Source organism: Streptopelia decaocto (genome assembly GCF_964273445.1).
Source record: "Streptopelia decaocto genome assembly, chromosome: 16".
Taxonomy (NCBI): Eukaryota; Metazoa; Chordata; class Aves; order Columbiformes; family Columbidae; genus Streptopelia; species Streptopelia decaocto.
The window spans coordinates 6,810,466-6,832,462 of NC_138671.1; the positions used below are offsets into that span (position 1 = coordinate 6,810,466).

The window sequence follows — 21,997 nt, forward strand, 5'->3', positions numbered from 1 at the left end:
TCCCTGCAGGGCTGGTCTTTGCACAAGCCAGGAGGGGATCAATCCAAGGAACTGATCCAAGCGAATTTCAAGGAAACTAAGTTGAATGAGATCGACTGGCAGCAATTGCCCGGAAGACAGAGGGCTCGTACACAGAGGAAGTTCTAAGAATTAACACAAGCAGCAAAGCAGGCACATCCCAACCCCCCTGCCCCACCTCCTTCCCCGCCATCCATCACGTCAGAGCTGGAGATCCTCACCTGCAGAGCTTTAAACCAGCTCCTTCCTCTCCTGTTTAACAAGACAGAGGTGTGAGCCTTCCCCAGCCAAGTCCCCATCTGGCAACAATCCCTCGGAAAGACGGAGCATTTAAAATCTGATACTCTTTGATCTCACTCGTGTGCACACACAGACACGCTCTGGCAGCCGTATGCAGACAGGACAGATAAACACAGGCTAATCTCTGCGCTGATGTGAGAAGCGGCACCGTGTTTGGCAGCGGAGCGCCCGTCCGCTTTGCTTGCAGATGGTGCGAGACACAAATTAAAGCAAAGGGCCAGATCCTGCCCGCTTGTGGGCCCCGGTCTGGGAGCGATGCTGAGCACCCAGGTGGTGAGGGGACCTGCCAGACCCGGTGGGAGGAGTGGAGGCAGAGCCAGCCCGCTCATCCTGCACAGAGTCCCTGCGAGGGGACCAGGGCTCCCCCAGCCCTGGGCAAAGCCCCAGGGGCTCTGTCACCATCCCAGCCACAGGACACAACACTGCCGGGGGGAAGCGGAAGAGTCAAAGATGGCGCTGGGGTGACAGGTTTTGCCAGCCCAGCGCCTCTGCCACCACATCCAGCCCAGAACGAGTTTCTGCTGCAGAAATGTCTGTTGTGAGCGAGGGATGCTCTGCCTGCTGGCAGCACAGCCCCCCACACCGCGATGGCCACCCAGCCTGCGCAGGGGAAGGGGACGTCACCACAAGAATCCCCAGGGGGACACTCGCGACGGGCACTGCTGGCTTCAGCCCAAATCACTTCCAGATCGTCGGCGGGTTTTGTTCAGGCCAGCCCCAGCTGTGCCAGGGCAGAGTACCATGGTTAACCCAAGCCCTGCAAGAAGCAACAGGCAAGGAGACCAGTTCAACCAGTTCCCCACCACAGCCACCCACACAGCCGTGCCTGGCACTTGGACCTGAGCCCGAAACCCCGGGAAGAACTGCCCCCAGAGGTATTTACCCCCTGCAGCTGGAAACCTAAGCACAGGCCTCCAAGAAACCCATCTCAAACAGCATTCCCGAGGGTCTCCCATCTCCAGACCACCCTAGGCAGGCAACCCCACACTGTAATACCAACAGGATCGCTCTGCTCTGCAGCAGGGACTGAGCTCCCTGGGGCAGATCATCCATGCAGAGATGGGTCAGGGATGGGCAGCTTTCATTTCATCCCAGGTGGACCAGTCTTGAGGGTGCTGCTGTTGATCCACAGCCAAAGCCAACCCAAGAGGAGGTTGTCTTGCCCAGGCAAGTCCCCAGCGAGGCTACAGCTCATTTTAGGGGCTGAGACGTATCTTCTGCGGGTATAGACCTGGCTGCCTTGGCACAGCTCCAGGCACAGCAGGAGCTGGTATGGGAAGTCACATCATGATAATTTTATCTGCTTTCCAGAATGGGATCTGGGGATCCATCCCCGCAGGCTGGAGCTGTGCCGGGGACACAGAGCAGTCCCAGACCCAGACGCTGCTCACACGGATGAGGAGGTCACCTGCCGGGACAGGCGGCAGGCACAGCTGCGGAGAGGCCCTTGGTGAGCAGGGAACACGTTGGGGAAGGAAGATTTCAGGAACAATCCTGGACTGATCTGTCACGAGCAATTGGCAGAGGACAGCGGAGCGTGAAGAGCAAAGCATGAAAAGCAGCCGGGGAGGCAGGAGCCCCAGGCTCACCAGCTCGGGAGGCAGCAGAGCATGTTCCTACCACGCACGAGTCAGCCTCCTTGTTCCTCACAGACACCAAGAATGGCACCTTTTAATATCATTTTTTCCCCACCCCTCTTTGTGTAGCAGCTTTCACAAAAACCAAAGCAAAAGCCCAGAGACTCAGAATAGCCCACCTGTTTCAAAAAAACCACTGCCCCACTGGGAAAATACAACACTTGATTTTCTTCAGTCTAAAATTACTCAGTCATCAGACCTCACTTTGCTTTGCTTTATCTTTACCAACTGATAAGAGGAGGGGAAGTACAAAGACACCCACACTTCATCAAACCGCTTTAGACCCATTAAAAAGCTTCCTGGGCCGGGCTCAGCACCCTGCCAGGGGCTTTGCCTTCAGAGCAGCTCAGCACCAAGGACCTTCCCCCAGAAAAACAGAAGAGGCTGAATCCAGCACAGCTCCCCGGCACAAATGGGAAATCCTGGTCCTGCTCCTTTGCCTCTCCCTAAATACAGAGAACGTTTGCATCATGCCATTGCGTTAACAGCTCAATCCTAAGGCTTTTATAGACTACTCATCCCTAGACCCTTCAGAGACATCAAAAGGACCTGCCTGCTTCCCACCCCATCGCCTCTCCATGCTCATTACAGCATCCTGCAGCTTCTTCTGAGTTTAAGCCCTAAAGGCAATGAGCAGGACATCATGGCAATTCCCCACAGCAGCTAATGTGTTAGCTTAATTTTCCTCTCCCCAGAGGATTAGCAAGGCTGTAATAGCACTAAATGAATTCACTAATGGCAGATTCTCAAGAGACTTTGTCTGGAGAACTTGTTTATAACTTACAGGATGCAGCCTGCAAATTTGGCTTTATTATCCAGTGCCACTGCTGAAGGGAGCTGCTCCTCAAAGACGGTGATGGGAGCTGAACGAGATGTGTCTTAGATCATTAACCAGGCAACGAGAGGTAATTAAGCACCTGCCTGGAAAGGCAGCCTCCACACACATGGCACAGCTGGAGAAGCACCTCGTGAAATCAGGGTGGGAGATCAGAGCTTTTGGGGTTGGTTTCTTCCATGTCTCCCAAAAGAGCTGCTTTGCTCACACCCTTCCAACCACCACCTGCCAGCTCAGAAGCCCCGAGTGATTTTTCACCAGATGTGAATCTCCTGCAAAGCTCCATTTCTGAGTTACTATTGCCTCATCCCGTGTTGAGTGCTCTGTGCCACAGGCAGGGACCAGAGCGGGATGAATCTCTTTGCCACAACTAATTCTGCGCAGCCAGACTTCGCCTTCCCCAACTTAATTTGATGCTCTGAGAAAATTAGACGTTCTCCTGCTTCTGTGGAAAAAGGCAAACACTGAAGGTAATCCAGAGGCTTTGATGCTGCTCTTTAGTCATTCGGGCACCACAACAGCCACAGCATCGCTCCCCGGACTGACCACGGGCTGGGGTGAGAGTCACTAATCCTCAGCGTGTGAGCCCCGGGCAAACCGCCGTGTCTGTGCACGGACCCCACCGGCCCCCGGCTCCATAGGGCAGGGGCAAGAAGACTATTTCCAGAGTAAGAATTTCAACTTTAATAACCCCAACAGCACGGGTGCCCAGCAGCGGGGGAGATTGCCCAAGATCATAATCCAGCAGTGCTAAGTACACACCAGCACCTGGGTCCGAATTAGAATTCAATGGCACTGGAGCACATGAAAGCTGCCCCCAAGGCCACATGCACGCAACAGACATGCAAACTACAGCCTTTGAAAGCGGTTTTAAATCTCCCCTATGAGACATTAGTGCTTTCTAAGCCAGAGGTGGGAAGGTTTTCACCCCAGGTTACTTGCAACAGCCCATAGAAGGGCTGGGGACACAGATCGGGGGACAGACAGAGCTGCCAACCTCCCACGCAGGAATTTGCACTTGGGCTTAGCTTTAGTTCAAACATTGTAATCTGGCGCTCAGCACAGAGCGAAGCACTAATCATTCACTCCTCAGTGCAAAAAGTAAATCCCTAATGCAAACAAAAACAAGGAGTGAGGACACTCAGGCTGGATGCTCCGGACCAAGAACCCCCTGGCTCTGTCCCCACCAAATCCCACCGTGATCCACTTCCACAAGAAATGGGATTTTTGCAGTAAAACCAGCAATTGGTAGCAGGATGGCAAAGGACGGAGTGTTTCCTCCTCAGACACAAAGCAGCACGCTCAGGCCAAGGAGACCTCACCCAAAGGGAGAGGGTCAGGGAGCGGCTGCATTTCACAAACCCGTTCACCCTGGGCGCGCTTTGGGTGAGCCCAGCACCGACCTTTGCTGCAGGCGCGTCCCTCTGAACGGCTGCGTGATCAGCTCCCGCAGCACTCGGTCGCTCCACACCAAACCCTCCGAGTGCCAGGGCAGGTCCTGGGAGGAAGGACTCAAGCAGCGACCCCGGTTTCCAGGTTGGAGAGGCAGCTGCAGCCCGTGGTGATGCCCAGCACGTCCTGGGCCACGAGCAGGGGAGGGAGCAGAAGGCAAAGAGCCCCCAAGACCTGCTGCTGCTCCAGCCTGAGCCCCAGGAAAGCTCAGAGCACACAGGCTGCTGCCAGCCCACCTCTGCCCAGCAGCTTCTAGGGTCGTTGTCTGCTTCTTATTCTGTATTTCTTCCTCTTGGAGCTTCCCATTATACACTAGGGGCACCCCCCACGCATTCCTCCCACCTGGATCACAAAGGCTCTTCTTTGGCAGACAAACCTCCCCCGAGCTGTTCTGGTGCCTGAAAACAGCAATCCCAGCCTGAGGAGAAAGAGGAGCAGCCATATGAGTCACAGAAGCATAGTTAGGGTTGGAAGGGACCTTCAAAGCTCATCAGCCCAACCCCTGCCATGAGCAGGGACATCTTCAGCAGCTCAGGTTGCTCAGAGCCCCGTCCAGCCTGAACTGGGATGTCTCCATCCAGATCACATCAAATCACTTCTTCAAATGAGCAAACTCCCAGTTTGCACCCCCAGCGAACACCACGGGGTGTTTGTGCGCGCAGCTCTAACGGGGCAGCTGACGAGCTCTGCAGCAGCACAGGCATCCCTCAGCAGGTGCATCTTCTCCCTAGAACTAGTTCTGCTCTCTGTCCCTGTAGCTGGACAAGGACTCCCCACAACTTAATCGCGGGGCCTGCAGCCCTTCCCTGCCAGATGCACATGACACAGGCTGCCAGAGTTCGCCTGGGACACTGTCTGTCTGTCTGTCTGAAGGAGCTTGGATTAGACAACAATGACTTTCTCCAGTGACGCAATACCTTCAGTTTAAAATACCCCTTTCTCCTCATTTTAAAGGAGGCACAGACTATTACTTAGGAGGTCCCAAGCCAGACTATTACTATTCTACGAGTTTCCTCTCATTATTCTCTTTAAACTGCCCAGTTTATCTCCTGCTCTTATGTCCCATTAGTCCCTCAAGACCTGTCCGCTGTCCCCAGACCCCTCGCAGGGCATGGCCAGAAGCAAATGTCGCCCAAGGCACAGGTGTATTGGTGACAGTGGGGATGAGGGCCATGATGTACATCTCATTCCTATTCTAGTTGATTGACGCAATAGCAAGCTCAGCCTGTAATTAAAATTCCAGTGCTCAGCCCAAAGATACTGCATAGGAAAAGTTGATTTAAAACAATAATCTTGGCCACTCTGCTGGAGCTGCCTGTTTGAGGGAATCACGCGGCCAACTTGCCAATTAATTCATGGAAATAGAGCGAACACTTTAAAGCCAACAGTGTGGGCTAATGAAAGGCTGGTGCAGGTAGCAGGCAGGTTTCCCAGCACCATAACCCCGTGCTCTGCATCCTGCTGCAGGCACAACTAACACCTGGCAGTCCCAGGGGACTCAGTTTGGTGTTTGTCACATCAGACATGTCACTTGTCTGTGCCGCTCCCTTAGAGCTGCTGCTCCCCAAGCCTCATCTTTGCCATTCCAAGCTAAAAGCTTCAATAAACTATGTGAGTCTGGTTTTCATCATACAGGTGACGTGATTAACAGTATTACTTAGCCCTCTCCCTCTTTATCTACAATTTTACACCTTTTCCTCATGCCTCACCAGTGCCTTACACATGATTTAAGTCACAACACTGCTTACAAACCCCACTCTACTCACTTCCAACTAACATCACATCAAAACAAATAAGCCCAATTACCTCTGCCAGTGGTGCAGGTTGTTATCTGAGCCTTCAGGCTGAAGATCCTTCTCCAGAACTAAGTGGCCATTTTCCAGGGGTTAAGTAGCCCCAGGTGATGGTGTGACCTCGATCCTCTGAAGCCTTTGGAGGCAAAGTGCTTGGTGTTCTCAACGCTCAACAAACTACACGCCTCAGAGGTCAGGAATAAAACTTTATTGTTTTCAGATTTCTTATCTGTGTTCAACTAATCAACTGTCAAAAGATGTTTGACATAAAGAGGCCAATTGCTCGTAGCTGTTTGTAACAGTCACCAATTAAAAAGTGGCCGCAGTACAAGTTTCACTGGAATCGATACAGGTACCACATTGATTTGTGGTAGAAAAGCAGAAAGAAGTTTGGTTTGCAAACCAAATAGGAGAACAGTTCTCAAAGTGATTTGATATAAAAGCTGAAAAGGAGAGAGAAGCTCAAATTAACATACAGCAAAAGAGGTACTGTGAAGATCAACCAGCTCCCATCTGCACTGGCTACTGCACAACCTTTCCTTGCCTAAAAGGAAAGAGGCTTTATGGGGAACAGAAATCTGCCATTTGAGACCATGTTTTCTAGAAACTGCCATCTGATTAATAAACAGTCTTTCACATTTCTTTCAGCTCTACACTTCTCCCTTCTCTTGCAAAATCCCCCTGGCATCCAGGGGCAAATGGAATTAGCTAGAGGACTAGAAATTGCCATTTTGTTTCCATATTGCAAAAGTGAAACATGATCAAGAAGTTCCTCCTCCTTCTCTTACCTCTTTCTGAGCACACAGTCCTCTTGAAAGCTGCTTTGTACTCTGAGAACTCACAAATCAGATCAACTTGGAACAAAGAAGCGAACATTCATATTAAAATAATGGGAATTGTTAATTCCCTCCATTCATCTGACATCCACCTTGCACTGAAAACTCCCACAACAACAATCATTTTGTTCTTCTGTTTCCACCTCTATTAACTCCAATGCCTAAAAACAGGGAAACAACGCAAAGTCAAGCCAACGGGAGCAGAAGAGCTCAGGCAGCCAGAACAAACTGCTGTTTCAGCTTCCAGCTACAGACTGAGTGCAAACTCAAACACTGCTGGTGGAAACCTCCAAATACTTTATTCAGGAACAGTTCTGCTCATGTGCTGTGGTTTTTGTCCTGTTTAAATGATCACAATTATGAAGTCCCCTGCATTTTGAAAGTGCCTATCACCATAGCATCTGGGAGCTTTATAAAAATACGTCTGGTGTGACAGAGATCACTCCAGAACCTACTGTCTCCTGTTGCTTATTCCTCATTTCAGGTGTATCTACTGACCAAAGATGAGTAAAAAGCAACAGATGAACTCCAGAACAACAGCATCTTGTTTTCAGGCAAGGTTTAGATCAGAGACAAAATTAACATCGACAGACCCAACTTCCCATGAAGAGCAAGTAGCTATTCCTAAAGCCACCCATGAAGCCAGTTTTGCAGGAAAAACCTTGTAAGAGTCAGTTCTATGCTGTATTTAGGTATTTAACAAAACGAGTATCCATAAAGAAGGATCCGATTGGCCCAGAGTACAAATTTGGGTCATACTCCAGCACAACTAGGTAACCATTAACATTTGATATCTGCCATCCTTTTCAATAAGAGGCTCTATTCTGTCATTTTTGAATGTTACATTTTTAAAAAACACAGAGACTCTTTATACATGTTTCTCAGTGAGGGCTGGGAGTCAAAAGGGAAGAGAAGTTAATCCCCTTGGCTACTGTTTCATAGCCTTTGCGTAGACAGCCTCACCTTGCTGGTTTAGCTCTGCATCTACTTTTGCCTCTGTTTCCCCATCGCACCCAGACTTTCAGATCAAAATACCAAATTATAGTGTAGAATAATGGGGAGGAGGGAACAATCAAATTATACCTATGTCCTGGTCCATGGTAAGTAGATGTGTACCAGCCCTGAACAGGCCACTGGTCACAAAGCAAGCTCCAATTTCTCCAAGCAGAATGGAATTTCTCTGTGCTCCAGATTATTTTCAGCTATTTATAGTGTACGTATGAATAGATTGTTTGTCTTTAATACACTGGGAGAGAATGTAAGTGCACAGACAGATACACAGAACACAGGGAAGAAGATGGTAAAACCTCCCTCTGTCGGTTCCAGGTGCAGATATTTGTGTTCTAGAACCTCTTGGAGCTTTTTCTTCAACGCAGAATAAAACCTCTGTTCCTCAGGGGGTCCTGGTTAACTTTTGAATCCAAAGATGCCCTTGATATATCCCGTGAGGCCACTCTTGGCCTTCTGCTCCACCTTGTCCTCCAGAGGTGGGAAAGCAACATGATTAAGGGCCAGGTCAAAGAACAAGGGTTTGCAGGGAATGGGCTGGAAGCCCGGCGGGAAGTGCACGAGGCTGACTTGCTTGCTGACAAGAGACGGATCCAGACAGAACGTCTCAAACCGTTCCGAGAGTGGCTGAAAGAGAAAGATACAGAAATGCAAGTCAAACACATGCCAAATCAAAGCTGACAAGGGTCAAACAAGCAAAGAGGATTAAGTCGCAACTGAGATAACAGAAGCTGAAGCTCCCTTGTGTGACATCTTGAGCCCCTGAAAATTATTTGAACCCCTGTCAAAGCATCACTGCTGGATCTCTGGAAAACCTTCCCACGTGCAGGGTGAAAGATCAGTTTTAAAAATGAAGATGCCACACTAGAAGCTGCAAGCAGCAGCCTACTTTCTACCCAAGGAACCCCACCATGTCAGCCACCTTCAGGACTTGCAGAACGAAAACCAACCTAATGAAAGCTCTTAAATACACTAGTTGTGACCAAACTCCAATCAGTGTGACATTCCTGGAATTGTAAGAGACACTCAGCTAACAGGTTAAAAGTAATACTTGTTAAGAACACTACTGGAATTCACCCAAGGTTCTTACCTTGCCATCCTTGACCTGAGATGGAGACTCAGTCTCATGAGTATCATTTGCATCTGCAAAAGTAAAGAAAAAGTGGTAAGAATAAGAGGAAAGATCTTGGTGTAAATCAAGGCTGTCTCAGGAGTCGGCTGTCCTTTAAGCTTAACTATGAACCTTCCTTTCCGGGATATACAAGACAATACTTTTAATAGAATCAACTTGCTTTCTAGACAAGAGGATCACACATACTCATCTACAGCCCACACAGCTCTCCAATCACAGAGAGCTGCTCTTTCAAACCATCATGAGAAGCTCCTGAATGAAGCACAGATTTTGAGTTAAGCACAAAGCAGCAGATGATAAGACCCCAGTGGGGTCAAGGCAACCCATTACTTATCTTGGGTTTCCAGCAGCAGGCACAGCAAAAACAGCAACCCAAGAAATCACAAAATTCATCCATTCCCCAAAAGTTCCCCTAACATGGCTGACACTGACAAAGGGCAGAATATCACTGTTCTCCCCTTCTTTGCAGCAAAAAAAATGTAACACTAAACCAGAATATTTTGTGTGTGTTACCAAAAGAGGTGCACATCCTCATGGGCAGGGAGCAAGATGCCAAATGTCTAGCCGTCGGTTGCCAAGCTGCACTACACACAGCTAGAAGCTGCTAGAATTGAGGGGAAAAAACATTTTCCAGAGTCTACACAAATCAGAGTAAAGTGGAAAAACACATGGAACTTCAGAAATGAAACAGGTGCAAGGGAACTATTCAAGAGACGTTAAAGCTCCAGTATAATTGTGCAACTCACCCAATATAGCTGCTGCTTGCAAGGAGTATTTCTCTGCGTTGACTTGAGTGATCAGATCCTGGACATCAGGCAGCTCCTAGGTCATTAAAGAAAATTAACAGAGAGCCTGAAATGCACCAGATAAAGAGTGAGGGTAAAGGTAAAACCTGACAGAGTAAGAACTAAGAAATTACGTCCTAGCACTAATAAGCCTTCCCAGAAGAGGAAAAGCTACAGTACAGTCCTTCAGGCACTACACAAGTCGTATGACAGAAAGTGTTCATGTGAAGAAGTGTGGTAAATTGTTATGGAACTTCTACAGCAAGTTACAACTGGCAAGCAAGTGGCCAGTTGAAGCATTTTCACATCATTAAAAAGTCTCTACTATAATATGCCAAGCAGTCACACTTGTATTACTCTTCTCCCTACTTAAACATCAGTCTTGAATCGTAATTGTCTGGCATCTAATTGACAATAAATACTGAGACAGAGCTTCATAAATTTCAGCTCCCTTCTACAGACCGGACTGGGTTCCTACCTTCAAGCTGTTCTTATGAGCTCCAGCTCCTGCCTGAACTTCACGGGCATATTTCAGCACTCTTTCATACAAAACAAGAGCTTCACTCCATTTCTTTACCAGGACATAGGACTGTGCAATGAAGAAACACCTGCAACAGTAAAGAGCAGATCCTTGACAACTCAAACGACTGGTAACAGGAAATATTATCAAGTAGCACTGGCCAGCTTCCCCTTCACATCCAGTCTCCATTTCACAAAAGAGCAGAAGAAACTGCATCAAAACCCTGTACAGCACACAGAGCTTTGGAATAGTAACCTTTGAAGACATAACGCCTGCTAAGGAAAACGTGGCTGTTTCTCAGTCACCTGTAAGCTTTGTACACAAGCGTCTTCAATCCAATCTCTTTTTGGAAGTTCTTGTCCTCTTCTAGGCCAGGAAGCTGTGTCAGTTCCACGAGGTTCTGTGCAAAATAAAGACGGAGGAACAAATTCAGGCGTTGTTTTCCTCTGGAATGTGCTGAAGCAAGAGAAAGCTGCCCCTTTTAACAAGTCAACAATACACTCCCATGGAAATAGTTTCCAGCTTTCTAACTATCAGTATGCTAAACTTGTGAAGGACACTCATTGAAACTTGTGCAAGTTTGCCCTCAGGACAGATTTCCTGACACAAACAGGAATTAGGACAAAGACTCCTCTGATTTCACACCAAGTAATTATTTCATATTTCCCATTCACAATGGCTTCAGCCACAGGCTTCCACAGTTAATTGAAAATGTATGTGAGAAACTGGGAAACTGCTTATGAAGAAGAAGGACATTTTAAGTATTTTTAGCTGCTGCTGCTTCTGGTGAGAGAAACTAAGGCAGCGATCAAGGTGCTGCATACAGTCGTCATAAAAACTATTTTAAAACTGCATTACAGTGTAAAACTACGGGCATCCACTCTAGCAGCATTTTCTGTTTCACAAATAGGATTCTGTTGTGTTTCATGTAGATGTTGGACATTTTCAACCAGGTTACTGTAGGTATTGAGCTGCTCGTCAGACTCCATGGGCAGCTCACTTGCACTGCTATATTTTCAACACTAACTTTTTTGTACCGAAGTTCTCCAGTTAGCATGAAGAATTACGTTTATTTTCCCAGCATTACCTGCAAAATGATATCGTACAGACGGATCAGGTCCTGAGGCCGCGGCGTGCGCTTGCCGTCCTCTTCTGAGCGCTGCTGCTGCAACAGTGCCTTCTGCAGAGACTTTGCCATGCTCTCATTGCGCTTGATGGCTGTCGACAACTTGATGTAAGTCAAATAACTACAGAGATTTAAGATAAGATACCATTAGAAGACTGGGAGAACTATTCAGACATTACTCTTTGTTCTGAAAAAAACTCCTCCCTCCAGTCTAAGATGATACTGGTAGGAGAAAAACATCTGAAAGGTCAACAGAGAGTCTTAAGTAAAATGTTATTGAAACTGTATAAATGAGATCCTTATCCATATAGTCATCCCTTGAGATCTGAGAGGCCTGGAACAAAAACCTCATAAAACAAAACCAAACCAAAAGAAAATCTTGATATAAGACCATGACTTCATCACACTAGTGCAGGCAGCAGTGTTTGCCTATTACCTGTGTAAGTACTGGATGTTGGACACTTTCCCAGAATCATTTTCCAGAGAGTGTTCCCGCTGCTTCTGCAGAAAATGGGGACAAAACATTGCATGATACACTTAAAACTGGCAGCCAAGAGAAGAAAACATCAGAAACAACTCAAAGTTTGGTACATCAGGGAAGTTATAACAGGTTTCCAGGCAAAAGAGCGAGGGTTTCTACATTGTTGTTTACCCTCTCCAGTTCTGAAGAGGACAAAAATCAAAGGTGACAGACTCTTTTGCAGTTTTTTATTAAATAAGTCCCAACCACTTTTATTGTTAAGCAAGATTACAATACCAAATCAGTCCCAAAGAAACACTGTGTTGTTAGAAGTAGAAACACTGATGTTTGCTGCTTACCTGGTCTGGTTTCAGATCTTCCCGAACAGCCTGAATGGCATCTCTGCACTCACTGAGTAAAGATTCAAACAAACGTTCCTTTGTCTCCTCATTTTCTGCCTAAGAACAAAGGAAAGTTAAGACATATCTACTAGAAATTTCTGTATTTTGCATTCTGTGATGCAAAAAATAACGGAGGAGATTAAACAAATTATGGCTTTAAGATCCACGGGTAGCTAGAACCCCAATCTGTACCTGTCTGCAACATATTCTAGGAGACAAACTGTCAGAATTGTGCTGAGAATTTAGCACTGAAGGCCTAACACACACAGCTCTGATCGCCTCGTCCCTTCAGGAGTTGCCATCCCAGAAACTCCCTTCCCTTCCAGGAGGGCACCCACATTGCTCCAAAACAGCTGTGGTTGGGCTGCACTGTGGGAAAGGCCCAGGCACAGAAGAGCTGAGCTTTACTGAACTGGCAACCTGCTCTTGTTATGCTGATTTAACCTTTCTCATGTGGTGAGAACATGTAGATGATTATCTTTTCTCCACTCCCACTCTAGTAATGCTCACAGTGGCAATTATTTGCTTGTTTGAAGCATTTTTAAAGTAACCCTGTATTTCAGTAGCAGCAGTGATGGTGCTTTTCTGCTGGTACCACAAGTTTTGTCAGAGAATGAAGCAGCTTTTGGCTTTCTGCTCCAAAACCAAAATTCAAAAACAAGTTTTAAAAAACAAGTTGAAGCCTGATCTCTGCCTAATAGGCTGACAAATCAAGTACCCAATTAAACAATCCACCCAAAACCAAACTCAACTTCCATGCAGGTGACTGAGAAGGGACCAGACTGGGATCGTGACACTTTTAGCAATTTGGTAAAAGAAAACCACCCAGAAACAAACCTCAACCTCAGCAATCGAAGGAGGGATTAAAGCATATCAGCATTGTGTTGTACCACTTCCATGTCATGTAATGGTGTAAGATGAACTTTGCGGCCATAAATGTGCACTTGTCCAAATGAATAAAAAACTGTCTAAAAACACGCTTGCTGGTTTATCTTCAGTACAGCTGCACAGTCTCTGTCTCTCCTCTTTTCAAGTTTGCAAACCCACTAAGGAATGTTATTTTTACTCCCTCACATGGCCTCAGGTATCTTGACCCAAGATGAAGGTGGTTTTGGGGGGTCTTTTTGCTTTTGTGGGGGGGTTTGTTGTTTTGCTTTGTTTTCTTTTTTTGAGATTTGCTGCAAGGATTTTTAAGGTGGGAGTAACTACTGAGAATCAGCAGAGACGAGTCTGACAGCATTCTCAACCTCACCCAGAGGAGCAGGGTAATTTCACTGTATGCACAAAAATGAAAACAGACGTAGCTACATCATCAGTCAAGCACAAACAGGGAAAGGGCTGGGCCATGCAGTAAAACAAAGGTTTTCCTTCCTAAGCAAAAACTAAGGTTAAACTGATTCTCTGCATAAATGCACTTAAGTTCTGCTTTGGGAAATATTGGATCATAAAATCAAATCATGAGTGCCCTGACAGAAAAGCACAGCTTCATCTTTAATGGATCCAGGGAACTGAAGCCACTTCTGAAAGTCTGGCAGAGCTCACTTCTAATTTTTCTTTCGTTCCAAAACATTGTGTATTGTCTCAGAAAATTATCACCACTCGTTTCTTCTACAGTCCCAGTTACCAGAGGTGACCACAGAGTCGACCTGAGTAATTTTAAACTTGGATTTCTATTTCAGTTTGCCTTATTTGTTCTTATTTGTTTTCTTCGGTTACCAACAAGACAATGAAGGCAATAGTATAATTGTGCTGAGAATCTCCATTTTTACACAAAACAGACATTTGTGTGTGCTTCTAATCAAACCCTGAAGAGCACCGTTATGGTTTCAACTTGGTGAAGAGCAGCAGAAAGGTGACAAAGATCCCAGGAACCACAACACCTTTAGCTGAGGCTGCACTGCCCATCACAGCTGACACAGCGACTGCAGAACTGCTTTCAAAAGGTCAAGTTTTCGCCCTCTGGGAATGTAATTACTGCTGCTGTACACTCAGCTCTCACAATTGCTAGCTCTGATCCAGTACCACAAAACTCCTCTGCTCAGTCAGAGCTTCCAAGGAACACAAAGCAAGATGAAAACACATTCAGATCACTGTTCTGCCACAGCTTTATAGAACGAAGAGGGCAATTAAACTGAAAAGGTCCAACTGCCAGCCTGGCAGGATGGAAATTAGACGAGAGAACATTGAACTCTAAGCTGCACTTCCACCTGCTGGCCATAGTGACATACTACCTACAGAAAAAATAAATTCAGCAACATATAATTCATAATATTATGACAGGACTGGTTAACACTAATGTTTCCTACCCAGCCACATCCTGTTTCTCCCACTCACACCACCTTCTTAACACTATCTCCTGATCTTGACCGCTTGCCTTATACCTTTGTAAGGTTTCCATCTTATCATTTAAATGCTTGTGTATCATAATTATTCTTGAGCTGTTTCAGAACTGTTACATTTGAAACTAATTTACATCATGACATTTAGCAATCCTCCTCCTGCTTTTGAGGATTTGCGTAAGTCAAGAAGAGAATGCTACAAATCTCATAGCACCCGCTCCACGTGGAAAATTGCTTTTTAATGCGGAAAAAACGTGATTAATACATAGCTTTTTCCTTTTGGTTGCTCTGAAGTTGGAGCATTTGAGCAAGATACTTAAAGAAATGAGAACAGTAATTAAAAATCTGTTACTCTTAAAATTGTAAGTTGCATTTCTAAGTCACTTACGAATAATAACAGTTATCACCCGTCACTGAAAGGCAGCACTTGTGGGCAGCAGAGCGTTCAAAAGAGCAGCAACACTCAGAGCAGATCTCCCAGCCTACAACTTATTAGATTGTGGGAGCCATCCCCAACTGAGACTTCAGCTTTGGGTTACAGTCAATATTCCCACTTTTACCTTTGGTCTACAACCCCAAGTTTGAGAAAAAGATTATGCAAAAGCTTTTAGCCTGGGTATCATGTATGATCTTGCACATTGAAGGAAAGAGGATGGTTTGAACACCGGCACCAGAGACGGCTCCTGGGTTACCTGAGCAATCGCTGCCTCGTTGTCGGCCAGCCCCAGCAAGAAGATCCTCACTTTGTCTATCTTCACGGGAACGGTTCTTCCTCTCCACTCCACCTCGCTCATGGTGGCTGCCTGCTTTGCTCGAGTTTGGGTAATCAGTGCCTATGGAGAATGGACTGAACTTATGAGCTTGAACTTAAAGGTATCCAAAGCGGAACATTTCAAATTCACGTTAGAATTGGACTATTTTGAAATCAAAGGGCATTTTAGGAAAGCATGGTTTCCCATAGAGCCCAGGCTTGTTTGCTCTCTTCTGACACGTTCTTGCTCTTGAATCATGTGCTGCAGCAATATTTATGCTCAACAGAACAATAGTGTTTCAACTTGAAGCATGCAATGAAGTTACCTCCAGTTTTTCTGCAAGAAGACCTTCAGTGCCACCAGACCTCAGTCTCATCTGCATCAACTCATTCATGGCAGACTGGTCACCTGAGACAATTAACGAATCGACATCACATCTCCATCAGAGTTCACAAATTATTTTAACATAGAAAAGTTATACAACAGATTTTATACTGGCAATCCGGAAACAAAGGGGATAAATTTGCAATTTCATTCTGACTTCATAAGCCAACTACTGCAAACCGGTATTTTTTCTTTTTACACATAACCACATGCACTGTTGCAAAACAAGTGCATTTCTCCACTGCTCAACGGACCCAGAACATGCACAGAATTTGCCCAAAATATTATGAATTCACGGCAATATCACTTAGACGAGTACTTAACTATCAAGTCAATATTCCTCTTCTGTGAAGAAGCCCTGTTCTTTGTTGGACATGAGGTACCTTTCCTTACCAATATTATAGGCACAGTAGCGAATGTTGGGCGAGATCTCTTCCACACGCTGGTTATACAGCACAGCCTGTTCTTCTGTGAAAGCGTTGGCCAGCTTCTCATATATGGTCCTGCAGCAAAGAATAATTATTAACACTGCAGTATGTGTTATGAGACACTATCTTAAAGCAAGAGTTTGTGTCTCTACTCTGGAGGATGCTATTTCTTCAGCGTTACCTCCCAGTTAAGTGCATGATTAACTACACAATTTACAGAGTTGCTGTATATACAGTATATAAACTCATAAGATTGATCGAATACTATTTACGAAATGAATTTGGTGAAGTGAGGGAACTCACTTGCATTTGTTGAAAGCCTCCATCGCTGCCTTCCACTCCTGGTGTTCAAAGCGAAGCATTCCCGTGAGGTACGCTGTGTACGCCTGCAGACCGCGCAAGGCCAAGTTAATTCCCCCAAGATCGAAAGCCCCATTTGTACAACCTTTAGTACAAAGGCTGCTGCGACGCCTACAGTAAGTGATTAATTAAGCCTTGCCCTTTTCATTTGCTCTTCCCACAGAAGACAGCTCATTTGGATCGTGGGTTACTAGCTACCTACTTTTAAAAATTTTAACTGACATTGATATATTTCTAACGAGATGAAAGCAAAGGTGTTTATTGCTTGCTATGCAATCAACATGTTCCACTGACATCACAAAACTTGTTTTTTCCAGCAATAAGCTGCAAAATGGCAGTTTTAATTAACTGAGTAGCACTGCAGCCCCTTGTTCAAAGAGGCTGGTGTCACAACACTTGCTTTCTGTGTTCCAGGAACCAAAGCCACAAGTCTTGTGTTCTAGGTGGCTACTTTAGGGCATTTAATAAATGGATAACTCAAAAGATAAACATAGTTTCTTAGGCTGTGTTGCATCATCTTAGTTACTCTCAATTCTTTTTATTTTTATTACATATACTGCTCTTTAAAGAAAGGACAATCAATTGATATACATAATCAGCTCCTAAACACCAAGTTCTCCATCTTGGCTGGTACCACTAGTTATTTTTAAGTCCACGCTATTCAAAGAGAGACATTATCCAGTTCGAGAATCAGCCAATTTGGATTATCCGTTGCTAGATGAGAATAATTTCTTCACCCAAAATCCAAAGGTTTCTTAGCCAGCTTTTGCTGTAAGACAAGATCAAAGTATCAGTGGTTACCTGAGCTTCCAGCTTTGTTTTGGCATCCACCCGGTTACTTTCACAGAGTCGCTCCAGCTCCTCGGCGTGTTTCACGGCTTTACGCAAGCGAGACAGCAAGTGAAATCGTTTGCGAGGCTCCGTGTTTGCTTCCTGTTTCAGCTGCATGGCGTAACTCCAGGCTCTTTCTGCATCCATCAGAATCAACAGCAAATACCTACGAGGCAGAGGAAAATTCATGAAAAAATAACGACATTCAAACAAGTATTATGACATTGCCACTAGCTCTTCATCACATGAAAATAAATTACTGAAACAAAACTATTCGCTAATATACCGAATGCTCGATTCCATCCCGTGACTGTACCTGTTGTCAGAGAGAATCTCTTCAGTTACTTTCTTCCCAGTGAACTTATGCCTGTTTCCCATCTTGAAGTTGAGAGTTTTTCGGAGCCGCCTTAGCCTACGGGAGCAATAACCCCTAAAGAAAAGATGACCACAGTCAGTTTGGTCAAAAAAACAACTTAGGTTTTGTTTACTGCTCTGTCCAACCAGTTAAAAAAAATTACTGGCGGCTGTAACAGGTAACACTTTAGCAACTAAGAACTCCATATATGACAAAGGGTAAGAGGTAGTTCAAAAACTACCTGTAAACCAGTGGTTAATAGACTACAAGAATGGTAAGAAGACAAGTAATAATTCCTCATCTTGAAAAATCAGAATGATGTTCTCCTTGCTGTCCAATTCCTTTCCGTATCTTTATTGAACACTCCGTTCTGGAAGATTATATTGATTATCAGTGAGGTGTTACCAAACAAGCTCTTAAAGGGCAATGGAGAAACAAGATCCAGGCTGTATCCTCCTAAACGGAACAACCACAGCACATGACATCTAACGGAAAAAAGCTTCGCATGAAGCAACCTGTCAAGGGGTATTTATTTGGCAGATCGTTTCTGTTGCCTGATACAGCGGGTTTACATCCTAAACTAAGTGAGCCAAGTCACACCAGTAACTCCAAGAGATCCCCGGTGTTTACTGACCTGTACCTCTGGAAGTCTCCATGTCGTAAACCGTGCTGCTGCTGAGACTCCTTCACAATCTGAAGGACTGCGACTGGTGTTAAGGCAGATGGACAGTATGGTCTGTTACCAGTTCTACCCCAAAATAACAGAAGGGAATTCTATAGGTTCCATTAAACACAGGCACTTTGAACAAAGGGGCACCCAAAAACATCCTAACAATGCACAGCTGAGAGAACTGATGTTCCCAAGAGACCTGATGACTCCACTGCTTGATTCAGAGCTTTATGGCTGTCACCAAGGCCAGGACTAGATGCACCACGCGTACCACCTCTTATAGACAACCACAAGAGTCTTGCTGTTACCAGAGCTCATTTCAGGATAATAAGCTCTGCCAACAGACATATTTGGGCTAGTATAACTGACCGCCTGAGTATTTGCTGGTGTTATTAATTCAGTTTACATAGCAAAGATCTTATTTTGTGAAATAAAATCTCCACCATAAACAAATCTCTGTGCTATATCTATTTATATCCCCAAATTTCACTTTTAAGGTTTACCAAAAATCCACAAAACCAAAACCACCCTATACAAAGACACCATCAAAAGAAATACTATTACTATAGCAGAAGAAATGACCAGACTTCAAAAGTTTTAAGTGGCAGATGTCTATCAAAGTGTTTTCTTGGAATTAGACCTAAAAGAAAGTCTCTTAAGTATTTAAAACCTGCATCAATAGTTATCATACTGAATTAAGTTGCATTTGTAGATCAAACAAGTCAAACTGCAGTGCCTCAACATAGCACCCTCGTCCTTACTGTTGTTAAGGAAGTTTGTCTACTTTTGTTTTTTTCAGACTTTCAGCCTGCACAGTTACTCACTGCATCCATATCCCCTATATTATTTACTTTTTCATTGATTCAGGCATTCCTAGCATTATCAGGGCAGTCACTACGTCTGCATCTTATTCAATAGTTACAAACCTTACAACACCTGCTACACACTAAATGGAAAACTGCAACTGTATTTCACTTGAGTCTTTCTCTCACCCAGAAGATGAAACTCAGCTCTATCACAGCTGTGCAGCTGGACTAGTTTCACATCGAAGTTTTACACAGAAAAACGCCACAAGCTTTAAGTGCCACATCAGATTTTAGAAGTGCCCGATCTGGAGGAGCCAGTTTGCCATCTCTACATGCCTCTTAGATTTATTTTATCCACTATTGCCCGCTTTGAACATTAACAGTACCAGCAGAAGATCACTGAGAGCCTGCTATCTCCAGCACGCTGTCCAGCGCACAGGGCTGCTCTGAAGCTGCAGACAGCTGTCACACAGTTTGAAACGAGCAGCTTAACATCACAAAATGTCCCCAGCTGGACCCACAAGGATCACCGAGTCCAAGCCCTGGCCCTGCAGAGGACAACCCCACGGTTCACACCATAAATCCACAATTCAGAGGTGAAAAGCCGACTCCCCATTTGGCATCCCAGTCGAACCCTCGTACCCAGGGACGGCAGGGGGGACACGGACACTCCCGGGGCACCGCTCAGCGCGGCCTGGGCGGGCCCCTCTGCACAAGGACGGCGGAGTCTCCACCGCCCCGTCCCGGGCAGCCCCACGGGCCGTGCCCCCCGCCCGGGCCCCGCGCTCCCGCCGCGGCCGCCACGTCCGCCCACGCGGCCGGGCCTGCCACGTCCGCCCGCCGCCACCGCACCGCACCGCGCAGGATGCTCTCCAGGCCCAGGCTGTCGCCGAGGCTGCCGGCCTGCGGCCCCGCCGGCCTCTCGTTCTCCTTGTTCTCCTCCGTGCCGCCGCCGCCTCCTCCCCCGCCGGCTCCCGCCCCGCCGCGGCCGCCGCTGCCCTGCCGCTCCGCCGCCATGTTGCGCCCGGGCTGCCGCCGCCGCGCTGCATCATGGGCCGGGGGAAGAGAGGCCGTGGGGAGCGCGGCCGCCGCGGGGGAAGATGGGATCGAGGAGGACCCGGCCGGGGGAGCCGGGGCGCGGGTGCCCCGATCTGGGATCGGGGTCGCACGCGGGATTTGGGTAGTGCCCCCGCCCCGGCTGGATTGGGGTCTCCTGCACTTACCCCCACACCCAACCCGGGGCTGACCCACCAGCACCCCCCCCCCCATCCTTTTCCTCTGCCCCAAGGCTGATGCCCCAGGGTCACCCCCCAGCTGCAGCATCAACCACCCCAGGGCTGACCCCCAAATCAGCCCCCAGGACTTGACCCTCCAGCCATGTCTCCTTCACCCACCCCAGGACTGACACCCCAGGTCCCAAAGCAGTCGCCAGGATCGGGCCCCCAGCCCTGACCCTCTGCCGCAGGGTCACCCCCCCAGCCCCAGGATCAGCCCCCTCCAGCCCTCTCCCAAGGCTTCCCCATATTCCCGCTCAAGGGCTGGCTCTGCCCTGCTCAGCGCCAGCCAGGCGGTGAAACTCAGCGAAACTGAGTCTTTCCCACTAAAATAAATGTGATTTTGGGGTGGAGGTTGAAGACCTCCATGAAAAGCTGCTCTGCGGGGCTGGCTCTGAGATACATCTTTAGGCACAAACACCACACTTTTTTCTGAATACCTACCGTCCTAAATACTCACGCAAACGCAACCATTATATGTTTCCGTCTGCTCTGGGTTTCCACCGCATCTCCCAGGGATCTGCTCCCCTCTAAACCAGCCTGTGTTTCAGGACAACACTCGGTCCAAGCAGAAACACAGCAATCAAAGCGTGTTTTACCAGTGCCTGCTCCTCTCTCACAGCCGCAGTGGTTCGGACAGGCCGGGATGAGGTTGGCACCGCAGCACCCGCGTTCGGACGCCCCGACGCAAACACGCGCACGTCACACGCCGAGGGACCCGCTCCGATGGCCGAACAGCCACCGGGTTTAGTGTGGGCACGTTTCTGCCACGCTGCCTTCCGCGTCTGCTGGCGTGAAGCTGTGCTGCTCCTCTGGAGTCTGTAAGCAAGAGGATAAAGCTGTCAGCTGCTGGCTCAGTGAGTGGATTCCTGCTGCAAAGCCGGCTCTGCTCTTCCTCCAGGGCAGAGGGAGAGGAGGACAACACAAGCCTGTGCCATTGCATCAAGTGGAGCCTCTCACAAAAGCCTTACAGCAAGGCAGTGGGTCTGAGCTGCCTCTGGTGTTGCAGAGAGAGCTGTGAAGAATGAATCCGCAGAGTTACCAGCTCCAGGGACTCACGCCAGGCACACACCACCCCTGTGCCACCAGCCCCTGCAGCCTGAGAGGCTGATACCCTTACAACCTGCCTTTTCCTTTTGCTTTCGGACACCCTTAGAGGCCAGAGCCTGAGCCTGCCACACTCCTGCCCAAATAACCCATTTACATCTCAGACCAGGAATTTATTTTGCAGCTTCTGGATGGACGATCCTGCCACAGATCTTTGCATAAAGTGCTGCGGGTTGTGAGTTGTGCTGGTGTTTGGAAAGTAACTGTTTCTCCCATTATTAGTTTGTTCTCACTGCAGCGAGAGCATAGACCTGGCCTCCCTGCAAACTGCCCGCAGCTCAAGGGAGACCAAAGTCACCACCATTGTCAATAAACCCAAATACTAGTGCCCCGCTGTGGGTGTTTGAGGGCACAGGGAGCTGGGGCAGCTCCTGAAGGGTGAGAGCCC

General features: G+C 47.2%; 1 protein-coding gene across 1 annotated transcript; it reads right to left on the bottom strand.

The window, feature by feature from the left end:
- Positions 1-6,228: 6,228 nt before the first annotated feature.
- SRP68 (signal recognition particle 68) lies at positions 6,229-20,281 on the bottom strand. The gene is made up of 16 exons (XM_082066718.1): positions 20,098-20,281; positions 18,387-18,453; positions 17,714-17,827; positions 17,368-17,563; positions 16,510-16,592; positions 16,172-16,281; positions 15,720-15,802; positions 15,335-15,475; positions 12,262-12,360; positions 11,879-11,943; positions 11,404-11,563; positions 10,622-10,716; positions 10,275-10,404; positions 9,758-9,833; positions 8,970-9,022; positions 6,229-8,506 (listed from the first exon to the last, which is right to left on the bottom strand). The coding sequence occupies exons 1-16, from the start codon at positions 20,243-20,245 to the stop codon at positions 8,279-8,281; spliced, it is 1,848 nt and encodes a 615-aa protein (XP_081922844.1). The 5' UTR covers positions 20,246-20,281; the 3' UTR covers positions 6,229-8,278.
- Between the last annotated feature and the right edge of the window lie 1,716 nt (positions 20,282-21,997).

Excerpts from the sequence above, each read along its gene's own strand:
- SRP68 (XM_082066718.1), bottom strand. The coding sequence starts at position 20,245 with ATGGCGGCGGAGCGGCAGGGCAGCGGCGGCCGCGGCGGGGCGGGAGCC. Across the intron at positions 15,803-16,171 it reads CTACTGTGCCTATAATATTG|GTGACCAGTCTGCCATGAAT; the intron begins GTAAGGAAAGGT and ends TAATTGTCTCAG. Across the intron at positions 15,476-15,719 it reads TTCTTGCAGAAAAACTGGAG|GCACTGATTACCCAAACTCG; the intron begins GTAACTTCATTG and ends CATTCTCCATAG.